This window comes from Coenobita brevimanus, chromosome 84 (assembly GCF_032717465.1).
Source record: "Coenobita brevimanus isolate Jiangsu-jjx chromosome 84, ASM3271746v2, whole genome shotgun sequence".
NCBI classification, from domain to species: Eukaryota; Metazoa; Arthropoda; class Malacostraca; order Decapoda; family Coenobitidae; genus Coenobita; species Coenobita brevimanus.
In genome coordinates this window covers 13,594,263-13,617,309 of record NC_137037.1, presented here as the reverse complement: position 1 = coordinate 13,617,309, position 23,047 = coordinate 13,594,263, and the positions used below count along the sequence as shown (strand labels likewise).

Below are 23,047 nucleotides of genomic sequence, written 5' to 3'. Positions count from 1 at the left end.
TTTACGTCTATTTTCTGTTCCCCTGATATGCATTTATATAACATAATCATGTCTCCTCCTTCTCTCCTGCAGCGTTGGTAAATTCAATCTTTCCAGTCTTTCTCAGTAACTTACATCCCTTAAGCTTGGTACCCATCTTGTAGTGGCCCGTTGTACTTTTTCAATCTTATCTATGTTTTTTGAGATGAGGATTTCAGACTACTGTGATGCATACTCCAGAGTCGGTCTGATGAATATCTTCCTCAGCATATCTTCATTTATATATGTGAATGCTATTCTCATATTAGCAAGCAATGTATACATGTTTCGTACCTTCTCACTGATGTGATCATCAGGAGATAGTCTGTTACTGATAATTACTCCTAGGTCCTTCTTTTCTGATATGTGTAGGGTTGATCTTCCTAACTTATGATACCAATCTTGTCTTTTCTCACTTTTACCAAATTTTATTACATGACACTTATCCACATTAAATTCCATTTGCCATTTATTGCTCCATTCATGAAGCTTGTTCAATTCCTCTTGGAGCTCTTTGCACGAATCTATGTTAGTAATTTTCTTTTGAATTTTTGCATCATCTGCAAACATATTTAGATAGCTTCCGTTTCCAATATTACTATCTATGCCATTTATATATACTAAAAACATAATATACTAAAAACATAACTGAGCCCTGTGGAACTCCGCTGGTCATTTCCTTCCATGATGAGTAATTTCCCCATAATATTGTTCTCATTTCCCAGTCGAGCAGGGCAGTACTCCCGAGGTGGATGGAAAGCTGATGACAGGGAGTGCTGGAGCTCCCGTTCATCAGCCCTCAGGACTAGTTCCTGACCATCCCCCTTTGCTGAACTTTTTCAGTGTCTCAGTTACACAGAGAGTAGGCCAGCATGCTCTCCAGTACAAATTTCTCTAACTATCTACACCAGACTACATGCACAGTACACACTACACTTCCTATTCTAAATTCAACAAAAATGGCGTCTTTTAATCAAGTCTCGGAGTCCCCAGGGGGGGGACCATAAGTGCCCCCACCGTCCGCCCCTCTCCCGGTGTCGACTCGAGGTGCCTGGAACCACTGTCTGACTCTCTTCTTCTTCATTTCTGCAACATTCGCGGCCTTTCCTCTAACTTTCGCTCTGTTGAGCACCACCTCTCCTCCTCTAAACCTTACCTTCTTTTTCTAACGGAGACTCAGCTGTCTGAGGCAACTAACAGCAAACACTCCTACTTTCTCTATACTCATTTCAAAGCCAAAGGTGGCTGTTGTGTCTATATACGCAACGACTTATCTTGCTCTCGTGTTCCTGAACTCGATTCTTCTGAATTCTCCACACTCTGGCTTCGGCTTTCCTGTCATTCTCTGAGTAGATATATCTGTGCTGTTTACTTATCCCCTAATTCTACTGACTATCAAAAATTCTTCGACTATCTTACTTCTACGATGGAACACATTCTATCCATTTCTCCTTTCTCTGAAATCTCCATTCTAGGAGATTTCAATGTTCACCACCAACTTTGGCTCTCCTCTCCTTTCACGGATCCACCTGGTGAACAAGCCTACATTTTTTTCTATCATTAATGACCTAGAGCAGCTTGTACAGCACCCTACCCATATCCCTGACCGCCTTGGAGAGAGCTCCAACATACTTGACCTCTTCCTCACAACTAATCCTTCTGCTTACTCTGTTAATCTTTTCTCTCCGTTGGGCTCCTCCGATCACAACCTTATTACCTTAACCTGTCCTATCACTCCGGTGTGGCCTGTGGACCCTCCAGGGAAACGTCGTCTGTGGCATTTTGGAGCCGCGGACTGGGAGCCCCTCAGGCAGAACTACTTTGATTTTCCCTGGAATGATTATTGCTTCCATGGCCGGGAGCCATCTGAGTGTGCCTTGCGCATTACGGAGGTTATTCTCTCAGGCATGGAAGCACACATTCCTTTCTCATACCCTTTGACTAATGCAAGAAAGCCTTGGTTTAATCACGCTTGTTGTAATGCTGTTTGCAACAAGGAGAGGGCCTACAAAACGTACCGGAGCCAACCCACCCCTGAATCACATCATCTTTACGTTTCTGCCCAGAATCGTGCTAAATCTGTTCTTTGCTCTACTAAAAATAATTTCATCCATACTAAATGCTCTCAACTCTCCAACTCGAATTCTTCCCGCTCCTTCTGGCACCTTGCCAAAAATCTTTCTAACAACTTTACCTCATCATCCTTCCCTCCTCTTTTCTACTCTGATGGTTCTGTAGCTATTTCTTCTACTGATAAAGCAGATCTCTTCACACAGACTTTCTCCTCCAATTCCACCTTAGACGATTCCGGTGCTGTTCCTCCATCACTACCCCCCTCTGACTTCCTCATGGCGGACATTAAAATTTCTTCAGTTGATGTATTTTCTGCCATCACTGGCCTCAGTACTAACAAGGCATATGGGCCGGATGGGGTCCCTCCTGTTGTTCTCAAGAACTGTGCTTCAGTGCTTACTCCCTGCCTAGGCAAACTCTTTTGCCTTTGTCTGTCAACTTGTACCTTTCCTTCTTGCTGGAAGTTTGCTCTCATTCAGCCAGTCCCAAAGAAGGGTGACCACTCCCAACCCTCCAACTATCGTCCAATTGTTTTAACGTCCTGTATTTCAAAAGTTTTCGAGTCAATTCTCAATAGAACAATTTTAAGGCATCTTTCCTATCACAACCTTCTTTCCGATCGTCAGTATGGGTTCCGTCAGGGACGCTCCACTGGCGATCTTCTCACCTACCTTTCAGACTCCTGGTCATCCTCCTTTCGGGACTTTGGCGAAAGCTTTGCCATTGCACTTGACATCTCAAAGGCTTTCGATCGAGTCTGGCATAAATCTTTAATTTCCAAACTGCCCTCCTACGGTTTCTATCCTTCTATCTGTGCCTTCATCGCTAGCTTCCTTTCTGGTCGTTCTATAGCCGCTGTTGTAGACGGCCATCGTTCTTCTCCTAGATCTATCAACAGTGGTGTTCCTCAGGGCTCTGTCCTATCACCAACTCTCTTTCTTTTATTCATCAATGATCTTCTAAACTGTATATCTAACCCTATCCACTCATACGCTGATGACTCCACCCTTCACCTTTCCATTCGGTTCCCGCAACGCCCATCTCAACAGTTACTTCAACAGACAAGGGATGATGCTATGGCACACCTAATGTCTGACTTGGCTCGTATCTCTGACTGGGGTAAAAATAATATGGTTGTTTTTAATGCATCTAAGACTCAGTTCTTACACCTATCAACCCGACAAAATCTTCCACAGGTATACCCACTAATGTTTAATAATATTCAGCTTAATCCTGCATCATCCTTGAACATGCTTGGGGTTTCATTTACTCGGGACTTATCTTGGAAAGATCATATTACATCTCTTGTAAAATCTGCTTCCAAAAGATTGGGTGTGCTAAGCCGAATCCGCTCTTTCTTTACCCCTGCACAATTGTTGACTCTATACAGAGGTTTTATCCGCCCCTGTGTGGAGTACAACTCTCATGTGTGGGAAGGCTCCCCACATACAGCTCTTCTCAATAGGGTGGAGTCAAAGGCTTTTCGTCTCATTAACTCTCCCCCTCTTACTGACTCCCTTCAACCTCTGTCTCTTCGCCGCACTGTTGCATCTTTATCTCTTTTCTATCGCTACTTTAATGGTCACTGCTCCTCTTAACTGTGTGCTTGCATTCCTCCACCTCTACGACGGGCGCGTAGCACCCGTCTGGCAGCAAACTCTCATCCCTTTTTTGTCCAACTCTCTAATGCAAGAGTTAACCGTTACTCCCAGTCTTTCATTTATGCAACGGGTCAGCTCTGGAACTGTCTCCCTCTGTCTGTATTTCCTGCTGCCTATGATCTCCAGTCTTTCAAACGCAGTATGTCCAGGCATCTCAAAATGATCGGATCTTGAATTTGGCTTTCTATTGTATTTTGTTTTTCTCTTGGAGGGAACTGTTACTTCGGGCTCATGGCCTTTGGTTCCTTCTTTCTCGCATAAAAAAAAATCCAACAGTGGAGATTGCCTTGGATACCTCCTTGATAGTACAGCTTCCATAAAAGTCTTTAGTGCGGTACAGTCAAATGCTTTCTTAAAATCTAAATAGATACTGTCCACCCATCTTTCTCTTTTCTGTAATGTTTCTCTAACTTTGTCATAATTGCTTAGAAGATTAGTAACACATGATTTTCCCTTCCTAAAACCGAACTGCCTCTCTTTTATCATACCATGTTCTAGATATTTTACCCAAACTTCCCTTATCAGCTTTTCTAGTATCTTACAACACTGGTCAGTGATACTGGTCTGCAGCTGAGTAGTTCTCATTGTGTTAAATTTGACTAGTGTACAGGTATTTGTAGACCTCACAGGTGGTTAAGAGGGATGAGTAAAGGACTCATGAATGGAATGGAATGAAATGAAATGGAATAATAAAAAAAAAAAAAAAAAAAAAGGAAAGCGAGCACGAAGCCACTCAATGACTAAGTTTCCCCCTGGGGAGGGGGGGGATAGAATACCTCCTCAGTATCCCTGCTTGTCGTAAAAACCGTCTAAAAGGGGCACTTTAATCTTCATCCTTCCTCTTTTCCCTCTCTGCTTCTTGTACTTTATCTGTCCCACCTCTCTGCCTTATATTTTCACTTTAATACCCACCCAACTCCTATTGTAGTGCCATATAGTCATTGAGTGGCTCGGTGCTCGCTTTCCTTTTTTTTTTTTTTTTTTTTTTTTAATAATCCATTCCATTCAATGACTAAGTTATATGGTACTAACTTGGGTGGGTATTGAACATATATGGCAGAGAGGTGGAACAGAAAAGTACAAGAAGCAGAGGGGGAAAAGGGAAAGGATTTTTAGTCGGCTTTTACGACAAGCAGGGATACTGAGGAAGTATTCTACCCCCATCCTCTCCCCGAAGGGAAAGGATTGGTGAGATAACCGTGACTGGGAGCTGGCTTAGTTTCCATTGATAGTACCCCTCTGAGGAGGGGGGACAGAATACTTCCTCAGTATCCCTGCTTGTGGCAAAAGGGTCACTTTAATCTCCATCCTTCCCCTCTTCCCACTCTGCTCCTGTACTTTATCTGTCTTACCTCTCTGCCTTACATTTTCACTTTAATACCCACCAAACCCTCTTCTATTATAGTGCCATGTAGTCATTGTTTTAGTTTGGTACTGGCGCTTATTATTCACCTCCTCTTGTACTTCATGTGTCTTATCTCTCAGCCTTATATTTTCACTTTAATAACCACCCAACCCCCTTCCACCTCAGTGCCATATTTTCATTGGCTTGGTGCTAACTTTTGTTTTTTTTTATTTTTTTTTATTACTGTGTTCAATGCATTTCCACTGATAGTACGGTATACAAATATATCCAGTGCTACTGGACACGACAGGATATATGTTACTGTACATGTGTGCAGATTTAAATAAACGATTGATATTAAAATATGCCAATCAGTGATGTGTAGTAATGTACCCAATGTGCTGAATAACCTAACTTACGATTTTTTTTATTTTTTTATATCCCATAACAACTAGTATCTGAAGTGATCTCAGTAACGTAACTGATAAGGGTTTTTACTTTATCATTATCCATTGAATCAGTAGAAGTGCTGTAACAGTGTGAACATGAAACTTCACTAAGCATACCCTACTGGAGTGCATACTGTTTTCATAGTGTTTGGAGTTAAAAGTACTTTTCCATAAATGAAATTTTGAGGCTAATTTTTATTTCACATTGACTGAACTTGAACTATACTGGAATAGTCTAACACTCTTATGTGAGATTTCTCAAAACTAAAGGGAGATGTAAGATTTCTCAAAACTAAAGGGATTGGATTGGATAATTGGAAAAAAAAAAAGGAAAAGGAAAAGCTAGCACCAAGCCACTTATTGACTCTATGGCATTTAAAAGACGTTGGGTGGGTATTAAAGTGAATATATAACGCAGAGAGGAAGCTATCTAAATATGTTTGCAAATGATGCAAAAATTCAAAAGAAAATTACTAACAAAGATTCTTGCAAAGAGCTGCAAGAGGAAATGAACAAGCTTCATGAATGGAGCAATAAATGGCAAATGGAATTTAATGTGGATAAGTGTCATGTAATAAAATTTGATAAAAGTGAGAAAAGACCAGATTGGTATCATAAGTTAGGAAGATCAACCCTACACATATCAGAAAAGAAGGACCTAGGAGTAATTATCAGTAACAGACTATCTCCTGATGATCACATCAGTGAGAAGGTACGAAACATGTACACATTGCTTGCTAATATGAGAATAGCATTCACATATATAAATGAAGATATGCTGAGGAAGATATTCATCAGACCAACTCTGGAGTATGCATCACAGTAGTCTGGAATCCTCATCTCAAAAAACACAGATAAGATTGAAAAAGTACAACGGGCCACTACAAGATGGGTACCAAGCTTAAGGGATGTAAGTTACTGAGAAAGACTGGAAAGATTGAATTTACCAACGCTGCAGGAGAGGAGGAGGAGACATGATTATGTTATATAAATGCATATCAGGGGAACAGAAAATAGACGTAAATGAATATATATCATATGTGTGAAGCTTCAGCAAGAGGACATTGCAAAATACAGCATAAAAAGAGAGGTGATAAAGATGTAAGGAAATTCAGTTTCCCTAATAGGACAACTGATCAGTGGAATGCACAACCGAATGAGGTAGTGCGTGCCAAAACTATTTATAATTTCAAGGATATGGATGATAAAAATGGTTTAATACACGGGACAGTACGAGCTTGACTCATGCCTGTAAAGATACAAAGCTAAGGCAATCCTCACGCCTAACAGATTAGATAACTCGTCCTCAGATGATTAATTATATCTGTGTTTATCCAACCTAACTCATTCATACCTTAGAAATTCGAATTTTTACTGGTTTCCGCCTAACCTAATTTAATTTAAGGACGGAAACTACCCGAGAAAGCTTTGAGACGAATGATAAGAGAAGCCGGAATGACCATTTGACGTTAGTAAACAAAGGGCGAGAGGCTCCGATCATGTTACCCCTACAGAGATCAGAAGACAAATGGCATATATGTGGCGGCATCTGGCAACCCCCGCGCATGCGCCTTAGGGGGCGGACAGGGGGACAGATCAAAATGCTACACCGGCCTATTCCTACCGAAGTCGGGACGATACAGCCAATGTATCTCTACCAAGTGGCTTAGGCTGTCTGGTAGAGACTGTATGCAGGGTGAGAAGTGCTTGTAAGTATAATTGTAGTGTTGGAGTGGCTTTGGATGTGTATGTAGTCTGTGAACCAAGTGTAATTGGCCCGCACAGCCAACTGGGTTCAAGCATACTTTAGTTTAGAGCATGCGACACTGGTTCAACCACAGCACCCCTTACAGTATGTCCGCCAATGCAGTACGTGGCCAGAAGAACGCTCCCAAAGTTTATTACCCTGGCGGGGCGCGAACCCTCGTTCTTCAGTGTACGAAAACGACCACCGTACCATATATATATATATATATATATATATATATATACAGTAATCACTCCAATATCCGGAGTAATAGAGCCATTGGTAGGTTTGGTTATTGGTTTCGTCCGGATATTGGGCCCCAGCTTATGGACTTGTACTTATGGACCCTAACTCAGAGAAACACCTATACAACTCCGTCTGGACATGCATAGCACCTATGTAACACCCAAATCACACCAATAAGGCACATAAATGACTGAAATAAATGCAAAAGAAACATAAAATGAGGGTTTAGAAGTATGTTCATACATTAATAAACATTCTGGTACTTATGGACCCTAACCTAGCCTAACTCTGAAAAACACATTCCTACTGCACATGCATGAGGTAAGTATAGTATGGAAAAAAGTACAGTATGAAACATTCTGGTGAGTATAGTATGGAAAAAAGTACAGTATGAAACATTCTGGTGAGTATAGTATGGAAAAAAGTACAGTATGAAACATTCTGGTGAGTATAGTATGGAAAAAAGTACAGTATGAAACATTCTGGCTACTTACAGCAAGTCCCTGGCCACCTCGATGAATAACCGCCTCCTCTTGGACTCTGACAGTAAGAACGATTTCCTGAAGCACTTGCAGTGCACTCTTCCTGAAGTCTTGCATTGAACTTAGTCAATAACACACAGAAGTCCGTTCTCTTCACAGTGTTCACTTTAGTCCAAATAATGTTCCATTTTAATTTTGTGTTGCACATTAACTTTTCCCAATTTTTTTTTATTTTCCAAAGCCAAAACAAAGAAGGTTAGTTACGTTAAATTTCTTTTCTACTGAGTCTTTTCTCTCAACTTGAAAACCTTAACACAACACACCGTTTTTTTCACTGCACAACACTCAAAATTCCCGTGTGGTCTAGTGGAGAAGTTCTTGCTGTTTATTCACTGTCAGAGTCCGAGAGTATCACTGGCAGGCGACCAAGGGTTGCATCGCTGGGTCGTGGTGATGGCGTACCGACTGCAGACGACTCTGACGAAAGCCGCAAACTCACGTCGAGCGGTGGCTCCACTGTAGCTGATGTGCTGGGCTGTGGCTCTGAGCATGAGGGCCTGTCTTGGGGAGGCAACGAAGTGGAGCCAGGGCTTGGCACAGCGGGGGTCACGGGCCTGTCTTGGGGAGGCAACGAAGTGGAGCCAGGGCTTGGCACAGCGGGGGTCACGGGCCTGAAAAAACTGTCAATCGTTGACTGACGCAAGGACCGACGATTCTGGCGATTGATGATGCGCTGCCTGAAAGCACGCACTTCCTCCACGAGTCCCAAGGGCCCCATCTCCCTGTCGCAGTCCGGGTGTTCCAGGTAGTCTAGGACGAACTCTAGATGTTCCCAGAGTGCGCTCAGCTTGGGGATGGCTGGAGTAGTGTCCTGCTGAGAGGAGTCCGCATCATCGTCGCCTTCGTCGTCGGAATCTTCAAGTTCGGGACTGACACCAGCAACCGAAGATGTGATCTCGATATCAGACAACGTCTGATACCCAGGATCGCCCTCGTCGTCGTCCAACCACTCACGTACATCGTCCACATCAACAACGTCGCCGTGCATACGTAGCCGTGCATGGAAGTCATCCACATCAAAGCCCAGAAAATCGTACTCCACATCTGTTCCGAGAAGCAGACGAGACCAACCATTTTCAAGAGTTTTCACATGGACTTCCTTCCATGCACTAGCCCAGTTGTACAGCGCAGACTTGATGTTGTAGCGGCGAAGGTTTTCCAAAGTCCGCTTGCCTCGAGTGTCACGTCCTTCCCTGCACTCGTCCTCATCCTCGAGAACAACCATCACCTCGTCCAGGAACTTCCGACGGTACAGGCGCTTTGTTGCCAAGATCACTCCTTGGTCCATGGGTTGAATGAGAGCAGTCGTATTAGGTGGCAGAAACATGCACGTAATACGGCCATTCTCAGCAACCAAGTCCTTGTCGCACGGGTGGGCAGGTGCATTGTCGAGCAGGAGAGCCTTTACCTGGTCGCGAGGGATTCCGAGTGTCTTCGTCTGGTACTGGATGACCTCCTTGACGAAGTGACGGTGAAACCAGTCTTTGAAAATCACAGCTGTGAACCATGCTTTCAAAGAATGGTACCATACGACAGGAAGGACATCCATCACCCCACGAAGGCACCGAGGCTGCTTTGCATGGCCAACAACAACGGGCTTAAGCCGGTCCGTTAGCACTGGCACAACACAAAGCAGATATCCGTTCCTTAGAAAGCTTGCGGCCAGGTACACGCTTCTCCGTCTCCTCGGCTAGAGTGTTCGTTGGCAGCGAGCGATAGAATAGGCCAGTTTCGTCTGCGTTATAGACTTGACCGAGAGTGAGGCCCTCCCTGTCGATCAAGCCTTTCACCTTGTGCCGAAACTCGTCAACTCCATCCTCGTTAGCGTCCAATGCTTTGCCATGTGCTTTACGGTTAGTAAGGCCATGTCGCAACTTGAACGCAAAGAGCCAACCCTCGGATGCCTTGAAGTCTAGAGCGTCGTGAAGCCTTGTAAACTTCTCAGCAGCAGCCTTCAGCTCCGTTCCACGTACCATCACACCAGCTGCACGTTGCTATCGGTACCAAATCAACGTGGATCGGTCGATTTCTGCAAACTTGGGGGTAAACATAACCTTCCTTTCCACGTTGCGTTTGCTTCTCGACGAGAAGTCAGCCGTGTACTGCATGAGTTTGTCTCGGGAACGTTTGATATCGAACAAAGTCGACCGGGCCAGGTTATGCTCGTGGAGAATGCGTGAAGAAGACCAACCCGCATCAACTTTCTCCAATATCTCCCTCTTCTTTTCCAGAGTCAACACCACTCTCTTCCTTTTCTCAGGTGGCGGGGCCATCATCACACACACTAAGAGGAGGGCTGAGAGCAGCAGGAGGCCTTGCAGCAAGTACGGCACCACCACAAAAGCGAGCACGTGGGCAGCCATTGCGAAGAGCGTAGGTCCAGTCGCGGTGAGAGACAGGCGGGAAGTGGGGAGGATGCAGCGGCGCTCTATCGGACGTCAGAGGAATGACGAACCAAAACAATGCTCTCCCACGGCGCGCGCGGCAAGTTCAAATTACGGACGGTAAAAAATCGATTTTTTTTTTTTTTTTTTTTTTGGGTTTTCGGACCATTTTGGGAATGTTGGATCCCAGGACGATAAGGTCCGGGTAGTGGGGATGTTCGGTTATTGGGCGTCCGGATATTAGAGTGATTACTATATATATATATATATATATATATATATATATATATATATATATATATATATACGTTTATCTTCCACATTAATTCCGGAAAGCCGTGGCTGAATCGGTAGAGAGGTGGCCTGCAATTCTAATGGTCTCAGGATCGAATCCCGGGTGGGTTGGGGAACAGTTAAAGTATTTGAGTTCCATAAAAACAGACTTTACTTTTCCATTAAAGACCCTCCGACATGTAAAAATATCCCCTCTAATACCAGTACACCAGTCCTGTATGAGATTGCCCTAGCATGTATTCAATATGGATGGTGGGTGTTCGCACTGAGGTGGTGACATGTGGAGATGTGTAGGAGGACTACTGGGCCTTGGGATAGGCCCTGAAGCATTTGCCAGAGTCGGACACGTTATATATATATATATATATATATATATATATATATATATAGTGAGTGTGTGTGTTTGTGTGTGTACCACACTGTTAACGATAATTACGTTATGTACTTGGTCTGGTTAAGCCTGTTTGTGCATTTGATTGGATGTTTGTTTTTCTGTATATATGTATGTATGTAGTACGTGTGGTAGTAGCAATGGTAATATTTTCAGTGCGAGGCTCCGCTGAACTTTAACCAAATGACCTGCAAGTTGAAACAATTAATCTCCCGTTGTCTACTATCCGCCCTTCGGGGAAGGGATTGGGAACTGTAGGACGCTTGTTTATCTAGGAAGTCGAGCCGCCCAATCATATTGGTTCCCTTTTAACTTTTTTCTAACTAGTAGTATATAAATGTAGTTCATATACTTTAACTTGACCCATACATTTGTTCTTTTGCTGCTTATTGGTCAGCTCTTGCTGCTCTCATTGTCAGTCGTGCTTTCTTGCTTGGTTTCTTGTTCAATTGTGGCAGGCACTTCTATCCCTCAGAATTAACCGATTCTGACCAAACTTGGACAGAATGACCAGCCTATGACTTAGTTGGGTCCGCAAGGGTTTGGTTGCTAGGCAGCTACTCGCTGCCTACCAACGGCTGAAGAACGGCTTTTTTTTCGTACTTTTCACGCTTTGAGCTGTAGAAGCATTACCGCAGGGGACAGAAAGCTCTGACGTCATTAAGCGCAATCTTGAGGTCATGCGCTATCGGAATTGTGTCATCCAGTTTCCTCTCTTTCCTCTAGTTTTCGAGTGGCAACCCTGCAAAGATCGGCCTCGGCATCCCTAGCAACCAGTACCGGTTTTAAAAAATGCCCCCCTAGTTCCCCAGCATCTCAATGGAATTGAATGAAACTTTGCATGTTTACACACACTGACTAGTACTACAACTTTCTGCAGTAGATCTGTGTGCTGCATTGGCCAGGTCAGGGGTCAAAGTCCATCAAAGTCCATCAAATGGTGAGAATATCTAAAATCACGACTACGCTCGAACGAAATGCTAAGGCTCAGAAGATTATTAAGCCGGGGCCGTGACTCTTGGGTGGAATGTTGCACTGGAGTGCCTCCATAAAAAAAAAAAAAAAGGCATTTAGTGTCAAAACACTTCCAGTCGCTGGTAGCACCATCTAGAAACTGTACCTCTGGTGGGCCATTCCGTGAATTTCAAGTTCCCTAGTTCCACAGTGGGTGGATGGAACAGAATGAAACTTTGCAAGATTATAAACGTGAATGAGTACTATAAGTGTGCTTCTTACGTGCATGACCTATATCCGCCACGTAGGGGGTCAAATGTCATCAAATGCTCTTCAGCAGAAAATCGCTAAAATCACGACTATCCTCATTTTTTATTGAGACGAAGATGCACTTGACAGGTTGGTGATGATTGCCTGAATGCAACATTACTTCATAATCTCCTTACTTTTTAGTATTATTAATTGACAACATATATCTGAGGGGGAAATTTGGGTTAGTTAATAAGTTATTTGGACATGTATTCAGCCAGTCATCACCAACCTGTCAAGTGCATCATCGCCTGGAAAAAAAAAATAATGTAGGCTTACGCGAAATGCTAAGGATCTGAAGATTATTGACCCAGAGCCATGATTCCTGGGTGGCATACTGTTCTTTGGTACTGCCATACAGGAGTGACTTTTCACACCGAAACTCACTTCCGGTCGCTGACAAAGCTTGGTCCGCTTAGGGCTGGCCATTGTCACCTACCAGCCGGATTGTTTTACGTGGTTAATTGACTGAGGAATATAATGCTGTGGCTCTGCAGCTTTTTTATTATACTTCTTTGTGACTAGCATCATGTAGTGTTCGTCTGTTGTTTCAGCTCAGTAATGATGAGGGTGGGATGGCAGTTGTCGGCCAGTTTAAAGTGATAAGAATATAGATGGTTTTGGCACATGGTTTAGCCTCTACAGCAGTCCATAGAAAACACCATCTGTGTCATGCCCTTCATGAAAAACAAGCATGGCATCACGTGTATGAGTGTGTGTGTGTGTGTGTGTGTGTGTGTGTGTGTGTGTGTGTGTGTGTGTGTGTGTGTGTGCGCAAGAACTGGCCATATATGCAAGTAAGAAATGACCCTGGCAAACAACCATTTATTTATTTATGTATGTAGCAGAATACCAAATGAACTAGTACCGGTATGTATGTAGGAAACGAACATGAATGTATTTACATAAGAAATGTATTTGTTTATGCGTCCGACATGAGGCATAGGTTTCTCAGCCCGTTCTCAAGGCCCAGTAGTGCTCGTAAATACTAGACACCACCACAGGTCACCACTTCGACGCTAACACCCACCGTCCATATCGAATACATGCAAGGGTTGTCTCATACATGAGCAATGTCTTGGTATTAGCAGGGGTATTTTAACATGTCGGCGGGTCGTCTGCTAAGTAGATAAAATCTGCTTTTTAACGAAACTCGAATGCTTAAACTGTTCCCTGCTCCAGTCGGGATTGGAACCTGCGTTTATTAGGATTGCAGGTCACCTTTCAACCGATTCGGTCACCCATTCCCCTTTGTACGCATGTATGTATGTATGTCAAAAAAGACTATGTGTGTATGTAGCTAGCTAAAAAAAAAAAAAATAATAATAATAGTAGTAGTAGCAGTAGTAGTAGTAGTAATAGTAGTAAGAGTGGTGGTAGTAGTAGTAGTAGTAGTAGTAGTAGTAGTAGTAATGGTGGTGGTAGTAGTAGTAGTGGTTGTAGCAGCAGTGATAGCAGTAGCTTGGTAGTAACAGTATAATTTGTTAGGCTCAGCTTCACCTGAGTGTTGATCCCGCTGGACAACAGGCTGAAGTTATACCTTCCTATATTCCCGTATACTTTTTTCGCAGGTTAGGAAACAAACTGAGGGACGTTTGCAAAATATGCCAGAGGACCTGCCGCTACGCTAAGGCACTGTCTCTAGCACCATGTCTATGACATACAAGTATAAGGTATAGTCAGGGACGCATGGTATCCCATGTATCACGTATAGTTCTTCTCATTTTACTATACTGAATATGATTCTTTAGGTGAGAGAGACTTGGTATGTGTACTTGCAAATGATTTTCTGTGAAGTGAGGCGACAGGAAGGCAAGTGATGGACGTGGCCAAATTGTGAAGTAAAAGCAGTTGAACAGTAGCTGAACGTGTTGTCCCTGACTGTACTCTACTATCATGATAAAAAAAAAAAATCACCGACACATTCCTGTCGTCTGTGGCGATGGAAGGTGTTACATGAAATATTAATGTGATAGCAGTGCGAGGCACACAGCAAGGGAGTGTGAGAAGGAGTGTTCGAGAATGAATGAGAAATAATGGAAGGCAAGACAAAATGTAGACAGAAGACTCGACAAACTCTTATTTGTGGTAGTACAGGTAGTGAATCATCTATATTCCCAGACTTGTCTGAAACTTATTATTAACCACGGAAACAAAGTTCTCAACTGATGCCTGTCTTGGATTATTAGACTTCAGGTAATCCATGGCAGATCCTTAACTTTTCGTTGAACTCAGTGTTTATTGTCATCTCAGCTGATTAGTTTATCTGATGCTAGGCACACCTCTAAGAAACAAACACTCAAGAGTGCAGCACAAACGCCCAGCACCCGATATAAGGTTCATGTAGCTTCTTCTGCCCTTTGACCTTGACATTCGACTGCTTGTTGGCAAACTCAGATCATTCCAATCTTGTCTGCCTCTTAAACTTTCCACCATGCTTGGCCCAAATAGAATTAGATGTGTTTGAGGTAACTTTGTCCTATGTTGGCCTATTGTTTTCACGATCGTCTTATTCTTTCATTCATTCTTGGCTCACTTCGCTCATTCCACCAAGCCTAGTTCAGATCGAATCAAAACGCATTGAGTTAAAGGACCGACCATTTCAGCTTGGCATGTGACATTGATCTTTGTATCATTGTTGACAAACGAACCCCTTTAATGTTATCTTACTCTATCTAATTCCACTAACTGTAGTCAAAATCGGAATTGAATTATTCTGGTTGACCTTTCCATGTGATCTTTACACTTGATTTATCGTTCTGCATGACAACAGTTAAACCTTTGGCTGATCATAAGTCCTTCCATCAGGACTGGTCAAGACCGGATCTAAACTCATTTATTTTGTTCACACACAGAAACTCGCATGTCGAACGTTGATCTACCCTGTGACCTTGATTTTTGACTGACTGTTATCAAAATCAACTGCCTTCATTATTGCTTTACCCTCATGAATTCCATCAAGTTTGGCCTAAATCAGGGCAAAACTTTTTCAGTTGACCTTGCCATGTGACTTGACCTTTGCCCTGTTGTCCAAATAAACCATGGACATGCCCTTTGCCTGCCCATCAATATTTCCATCAAGTTTGGTCAAAAATGAAATGTAAAATTACTTGAATTATACCACTTACACACAGACACACACGCTTAGTAAAATATGACAATCGCCCTAACCGCAACAAGAGCAGGGCATGTAATCACTCCTAAACATACCAGTAAGTCATTTTTATAAGTCGACTTTTTACCTTCCCCTTGCTATTAAATCCAGGGTACATTACAGGAGAAACTGACTAAGAAAATTTTATTACAGAAATGACTTGCCATGTTCCTCTAATTAACAGAACCACATCTATGGAAAAAGCAGTGATATTTCAAAGACAGTCCCAGCCACTAATGACGACTTCCTGTTTACGAGCTCGTTATTAGGGTGCTTGCAACCAACATCCATTTCTAGGTTGCGATGGTAATATTTATTTGTTTCGCTCGTCGTAACACACTTTAAAAGCCTTGAAGTGGATTTAAATGGACACAAGTTAGCTAATAGATCAGGGAATATTGTATGCCAGATAGGACTTCTCTCTCTCTCTCTCTCTCTCTCTCTCTCTCTCTCTCTCCCCCACCCACACACCCACACACACACTCACCTCTCCATGCTCATCGCTGTAAGGGTGAGGACGGAGCATATGGCCGACACGTTCTGCATATAGTGAACGCCCTTGCACAAGAACCACCCGAACGTCCAGGAGAAGGCGAACACTTTGGCCGTCTGTTGGGGGAGAAAAGAATGGGGTTGAGAGAGGTGAATATGGAGAGGGGGGGTGATGGAGAGGGGAGGGTGTAAGATCAAGGTATGTATGTGTGTGTGTGTGTGTGTGTGTGTGTGTGTGTGTGTGTGTGTGTGTGTTTCACTGGTGAGAGATGGTCGGAGAATAAAGTAAATGAAAAGCTCTGAGAGAGAGAGAGAGAGAGAGAGAGAGAGAGAGAGAATTATAAAGAAATGATCTAAACCAACTATTGTCAAAGATACGGATGATTCTGTCCTTTAATTTGATGGTCACTAGTTCTCTTACTCTGCCCTAATACTGTGCCTAAGCCTATTCAGACTTGCTTAGCTAATCATTAATACTGAAGCAGATTGGCTGGACTGTATCTTCTCTTTACTATAACCTTTTCACTTTAACTTGGCCTATAATTGCCATGTTCCCATCTTTTATAATGAGCTCTAGGAATTGCTGTAATGGTAACATTTTTCTTATCCATACACGATATACTAACATACTCTCCCTCCTTAATCACTAAATGAAAGGACCGGGCTAATCAGGAGTATATATTTTGCACAATGCAATTCATAGTCTACTGTATGTAGTTATGTTTAACCTAGAGTTCTAGGATGCGTGTATGGGGGGGGGAGGAGGAAAGTGCTGGTTTTGTCCGTACACAAGCTTTGTGGTTTACGATGGTATGGCATTACCGAATGACTCCGTGTAGGTGCCCATTCAGCATATGTGAACGCTTTCAGAACCCATCTAGAAATATTTAATGTCATATGATGCTGCAATTTGGAGAGGAAAAATTCTACTCGGAGCTGTCAGACGGAATGGCGGTTTAGCATGTTTGAAAGCATGCAGTTTTTTGCAATGAAGCAGATTGCGTAGAACAAAGAATACAGTCTACGTCCCTCTATATTTATTGCTGTGTATAGGCTACTCGAGTATAATTTCTTGATCATAAAGACATGCCTGAAAAAGAAAAGGGTGCATATACCATAGGACAGTGTATACCCCCCACTAAACCACTGATTATAGAAATAGATTGGTACAGCACAGTGCTGTGATGAGTGTTATGGAAGGAATGTACAGTCCTTGTATTTTCCTATCCTGTCAGGAAGCTGCGTGAAGTTAGCTGCCAAAACACGAATATCTAGGCCAAGTTAAGGTAAAAGTTGTATAATTCAAAACTGCAGGTGTATATAAGGATTATGGACAGCCACTATGCCATCAGTAAAGCAGTATTCATAGTAATCTTGCTGTAGCTAGGCGTAAAGTTGCCATCTCTCCAGCTTGAATGTTAAGCTGTAAGAAGGGCTTAATAGCCTACTGAAATATGACGCTTGTCGTGAAGTAGCCAGCTGTTGCGGAAAGGATGTAGAGCTGCAGTATTGTCTTAGTCTTTCGCGGAGCCACAGGAAAAAAAGTCAAAGAAGGGCAAAAATCTCTGCCCAGTTGAAATAAATATACTATAGACACTGCAACACAGGCTGCAGGGCTGCGAAATACCGCGCTTTGTCGTATTGCAATAAGCATATACAATATGTCATCCTATTGTTCTGCTCACTGAACTGAATTACGGGGTGGTCCATACATAACCTCTCTCGTCCACTCCACAAGGTGATTTATGGCGTGTTGCATGGACGGCTCAGTCAGCCTTATCAATGGCCATCCTGCATCATTTATTCATTTCCTACTTTCACTTCCACATCCACATCCACATCAGCAGATCAAGCCGTTCCCATAACACACAAGATACAGTCAGGTAAGTTTCAACTGGAGCGCTATTTACGTCCCACCCTGAAGTATGCTATCAGTGTGGCTTTTCTTCTTGCTCTTATTTGCCAGAAAAAAATAACGGAGAAATACTGGCAAGGTCTAGTTTCACTGAAAACAGGAGTCTTATACTCCTTTCACTATAACATGGTGTAAAATTGCAATCTCTTCATCTTGAATGCTGATTTGTAAAAGGACATTACCATCAGAATATGATGTTAGTCACGAAGAAGTGCCAAGAAAGAATGTTGATCAGTAGTATTTCTCCTGCCACTGAACTACCTTGAAATAAGCAGCAAAAAGAACCTGTAGGGCAATTTATGATGGAGAGGGCATATTGCTTATTTTGTTTGTACTCGTCTTTCTCTCCTCCAACCCTCTCTCTCTCTCTCTCTCTCTCTCTCTCTCTCTCTCAAGGAAGTAGTGAGAGTAAAGGAACTAAAGAGTGACCGTGCTGGGATTTGAAAACATGGATGAAATATGTGCAAATCTCGAGAGAGAGAGAGAGAGAGAGAGAGAGAGGTAAGAGAATATACTGTATTGGTGGATCGAAAGGGTGTTCAGGGGGAATGAACAGAATAGAGGAAGAGAGGATGAGGGAGAAAGGGTTATTTGAAAGGGCAGTGGTGTGGAAGAGAGGGGGAACCGGGTGAAGGGATGCGAGAGTGGTTGCCAGTCCCGATTTCGGAGTTAGATTAAGATATTTTCACCTATCTAGTCGTGGGTTCCATTCCAGGGCAACTCATGAGATCCACAGGCAATTTTTTTGTTCTTACTCAACCTTTTCGCACTCTACAGAGACACAAGTATTTTCCCAAAGTTTGACGCATACATAGGGGAAAAATCGAACCATATAAAAAACGCACTGGTAGAGATAAGGTTTTCATTGTATTTTGCCAACTGTAAATTTTTTCAGACGCAATTGGGAAGGTAGTTGTTTGTCTGACTTTACCTAGAACTGAATCGCGGACCTCGAAGGTAAATAACTGGACATCTGCGTGTCGCAGTGGGGAACAAGATTCGGACATCAAAAACTGAATGTCTACCTTAGTGATGGAACTTTTATATTTCTTTTGCTCTGTCCACGCCTGATATTTCTATTTCTCCATTTTGAGTTCCGAGCTATAAAAACAGACTAACACAAAAATACGATGCTAATTATGAAGACGTACTATAGACAAGATGCATAGCAGTACTATTGTCCTTTCCCTCCATTAACCGACGTGAAATGAACTGCAAAAGAACAAAATAAAAAAAAGCCATGTTATGGTAAAAAGAGAATAACGATTAAACCTTTGGTCTATCGCCATTAATATAAACCTTCCATTTCTTCTGTATAAAGCCAAAATCCGATAGTCATCCACATGAAATCCACCTACCATATACCTAGAAATGTTATTAACCCAATGAACAAAACGATTTTTTACTATAATTTCACTGTTAACATACAGTATTCTGCAACAACCTTTTTTTCTCCTAAAAATTGAATTCGAAGAGACTCACCTACATGAAATGTATTTCCTTATGGTAGCAATAATATATCACAAAGTAAGCAATCGGACTGAAGACACTAAAAGTGATGGAATGTTGTGGAGATTTTATAATATTTACAGCTATATTTATTATTCATTTATTTTTTATTTTTATTTTTTATTTTTTAGCTAGTGGCAACCTGGGTTCTGCTCTGACAGTTCAGGGCAAAAAAGACTTGTGGAAGGGCACTTGCTGGAGGAAGTAGAAGGAAGGCAGGACTGGTAATGGAAAGAGAGGGTAAAGATCGCTCTGAAAATCGGAGAAAGAAAACTTCAGGCTGGATGTTTGAAAACAGGGAAACGCTAAGGAATTTTGAAAATGAAACAAGAACTTAAAAAAAAAAAAAGAGGCCAGAGTGAAACGTAAGTTAAAAATAGAGCCCCCCACCCGCAAGGGAGCAATCACACCTGCCGCGAGCCGATACATATCTAGCCTGGCTTGGAATATGACCTTCACCTTGACCTACTTTCACCAATTTCGAACTCGTAGAAGATTTTCATCCCTACTACACATCTGTAAAATTTCTTGATATCTTGAGCTGTTGCTAAGTTATCGTGTTAACAGACACACAAACTGAAAACAATGCTCGTAGGAGATTTTCAGCCCTACTCCACACCTGTAAAATTTTGTGATATCTTGAGTGGTTGCGATGTTATCGTGATCACAGACACACAGACCTTGACCTACTTTCGCCAATTTCGAATTCATCTATTTTTTCCCCTGCTACAGACCTGTAAAATTTTGCGATGATATATTGGGTGGTTGCGAAGTTATTGTGCTAATAAACACATAAACAGACAGACACACAGACATATTAAAAACAATACCGGCTTCGGTATCGCAGCTGGTAAAAAAAAAAAAAAAAAACTGAATATGAAGACAGGCCTTATTATTTTTTTTTTTTGACAAGATTTTTTTTTCTTATGCAAGGTGGGAATTTTGATGCGGAAAGAATATTTTAAACAGTGGATATAAACCATGATGATGTCATCACATTGGAAAGGATGTAATACACAGTATATATATATATATATATATATATTGGTGACATGTAGAGGTGTATGGTATGTAGGAGGACTGGTGGGCCATGATAGCAGGCTGTGAAGCCTATGCCCAGAGTCGGACACATAAATATATATATATATATATATATATATATATATATATATATATATATATATGTGTGTGTGTGTGTGTGTGTGTGTGTGTGTGTGTGTGTGTGGATGAAAGGATGCGAAGATGTGTAATGGATGCAAGAGCTTATAGAGGTTGGGGGAGTTGACTCTCTGACCATTACTAGGTGGTGGCCAGAATCAAGATCCAAGTAAGATGCAGAAATAAAAGAAGAGAAGAACGGGAGGAGGGAGTAGTTGCAAGGAGAGTGGAAAGGTTACAAGAGGATGAGAAAAAGGAAGAATATAAGAGAGACGTGGAGGAACGATTGGATAAATATGAACTGGAGCAGATGGGGGACGTGGAAGGTGTGTGCAAGATATTCACAAAATAAGTATGTGCAGCATGTTTGGTGGTGTGTGGGGTATATATATATATATATATATATATATATATATATATATATATATATATATATATATATATATATATATATATATATGATTTATGGGGAACAGAAGAGCACCCAGACTGTGGAAAAGTAAACTTGGAATATGGAAAGAGTTTTTTTTTTTGGATGAAGTGCAGCTATTAAAAAATTCATTATACATCCGTTACTTATATATATATATATATATATATATATATATATATATATATATATATATATATATATATATATATATATATATATACTGTATATGCAAATGTGTTAGGTGATGCCAGGATGCTATGGCTTGAATGATGTGTGAATAAATGGCCCATTTTATTGAGTAGGGTGTACACAGGTCTTCCATTTCAGTATATCCAGTTTCCGTATCTCTAGATCTTACCTCACTCTTTCCTTAAGTAATTACAAAAAAAAAAATCATGATGACAATGACGATGGTGAAGTGGTGATGGTGGTGGTGACAGTGGTTAGTGGAACAATTTATTAAAATTTCTGATGGGAGATGAAACAATAGAATTCTGGAAGCGAGGAGTATGATGGCCTCTGGAAGTGGAGGACTTGCTGGAACTACGAGTATAGAAGAGGAAGACGGGAAATGGAATTCCGACAGGGTGATACTTTTTGCAGCAATAAAGGGAAAAGGGAATGTTAGAATTTGGAAGGGGAAACATGAAAATTTGAAAGGGAAAGATGAAAATTAAAAGTAAGATGAAATTTGAAAGTGAAAAAGACGAATATTTGAAGAAAGTTGAAAATTTGAGTGGGAGTATGAAAGAAAGGAACGAAGAGTGGTGTTACATTTGGAAGAGAGAAATAGAATTTGGATGGGAGATAGATGAATATTTGGAAGGGAGAAAGTTGTTCGAAGTATGGGAGAAAGAAGACATGGAATTTTAAAAGTGAGAAATATGCCGGATTTTTTACGAGGGAGAGAGAGATTGAAAGGAAGAAAAATGAAAATTTTCAAATGAAAAACGACTTCCTGCAGTTCTCGCAGGGATATAGGTGCTGAAATTCTGGAAGGAAGAAAAAAAATACTGTAAATCTGTAAATGAGAAGGGTATTGTAAGTTTTAAGAGGAAAAAGATGATGTAATTAATGAATGTATTTTGGAAACGAGAAAGTTGTTAGAATGTTGGGGAGGGGGGGGGGGATAATTGGAATACTGAAAGGCAGAAAGATTTTATATTTCTGGAAAGGGAAATAAAAGCTAATCTTCAAAAAGGAAAGATAATTGGGACTATAAATGGAAGATAAATGTTAGCACTCTAGATCAAAGGGTGAACTTGAAATCTCAAAAGAAGAAAGCTGAGGTTGTGGAAAGAAGAAGACTAGAATTTTGTAAGGGAAGAAAGATAGTGAAATTCTGAAGGGGAAATAAGATGGTGGAATTTTGAATGGGAAAAAGAAAGTGGACTTTTCGAAGTGATAAATAGGTTGTAGTTTCAGAAGGAAGAAGAAACTGGAAACCAGGAAGGGAGAAAGACACTGGAAGCTGGGGAGAGAGAGAGATTCTGGAATTTTGGAAAGGAGATAGATAGTGAAAATTGGTAAATGGAAAGGTAAGCTGGGATTGGGAATGCAAAAGAAGAACCTGAAACTTTGGAAGGGAGCAAGATGCTGGAAACTGGGATGAGCGGGTGATGGTGGCTATATGAAAGGATAAAAAAGACGCTGGAAACAAGGATGAGCGAGAGAAAACGGAAATCTGGAAGGAGAAAGATGTTGCAAACGGGGCAGAGTAAACTATGGTGGAAAACTGGAAGGGAGAATGAAAGTTGGGATTTACGGAGAGAGAGAGAGAGAGAGAGAGAGAGAGAGAGAGAGAGAGGAGGTAGGGATATAAGAGAAAATAATTCTGCAGTGCTGGCAGGGAGACGAGCAATCAATAATTCTTGACATTAGCCTACTCTTGATGGCTAGGGACCTTTTCCCATGGCGGCACTGATACAACCGAGTGGCTTCGCTGCCCGGTTATACAGATGTCCCTCAATTGC

The 23,047-nt window shown here is 41.7% G+C and overlaps 1 protein-coding gene across 1 annotated transcript in view; it reads right to left on the bottom strand.

The window, feature by feature from the left end:
* Nucleotides 1–23,047, bottom strand: part of LOC145410065 (QRFP-like peptide receptor) — a 597,699-nt gene that overhangs the window by 44,920 nt on the left and 529,732 nt on the right. Inside the window, exon 3 of the mRNA XM_080280279.1 lies at nucleotides 16,055–16,176. Coding sequence (XP_080136405.1) covers nucleotides 16,055–16,176 — 122 coding nt within the window. The remainder of the gene's footprint in view (nucleotides 1–16,054; nucleotides 16,177–23,047) is intronic.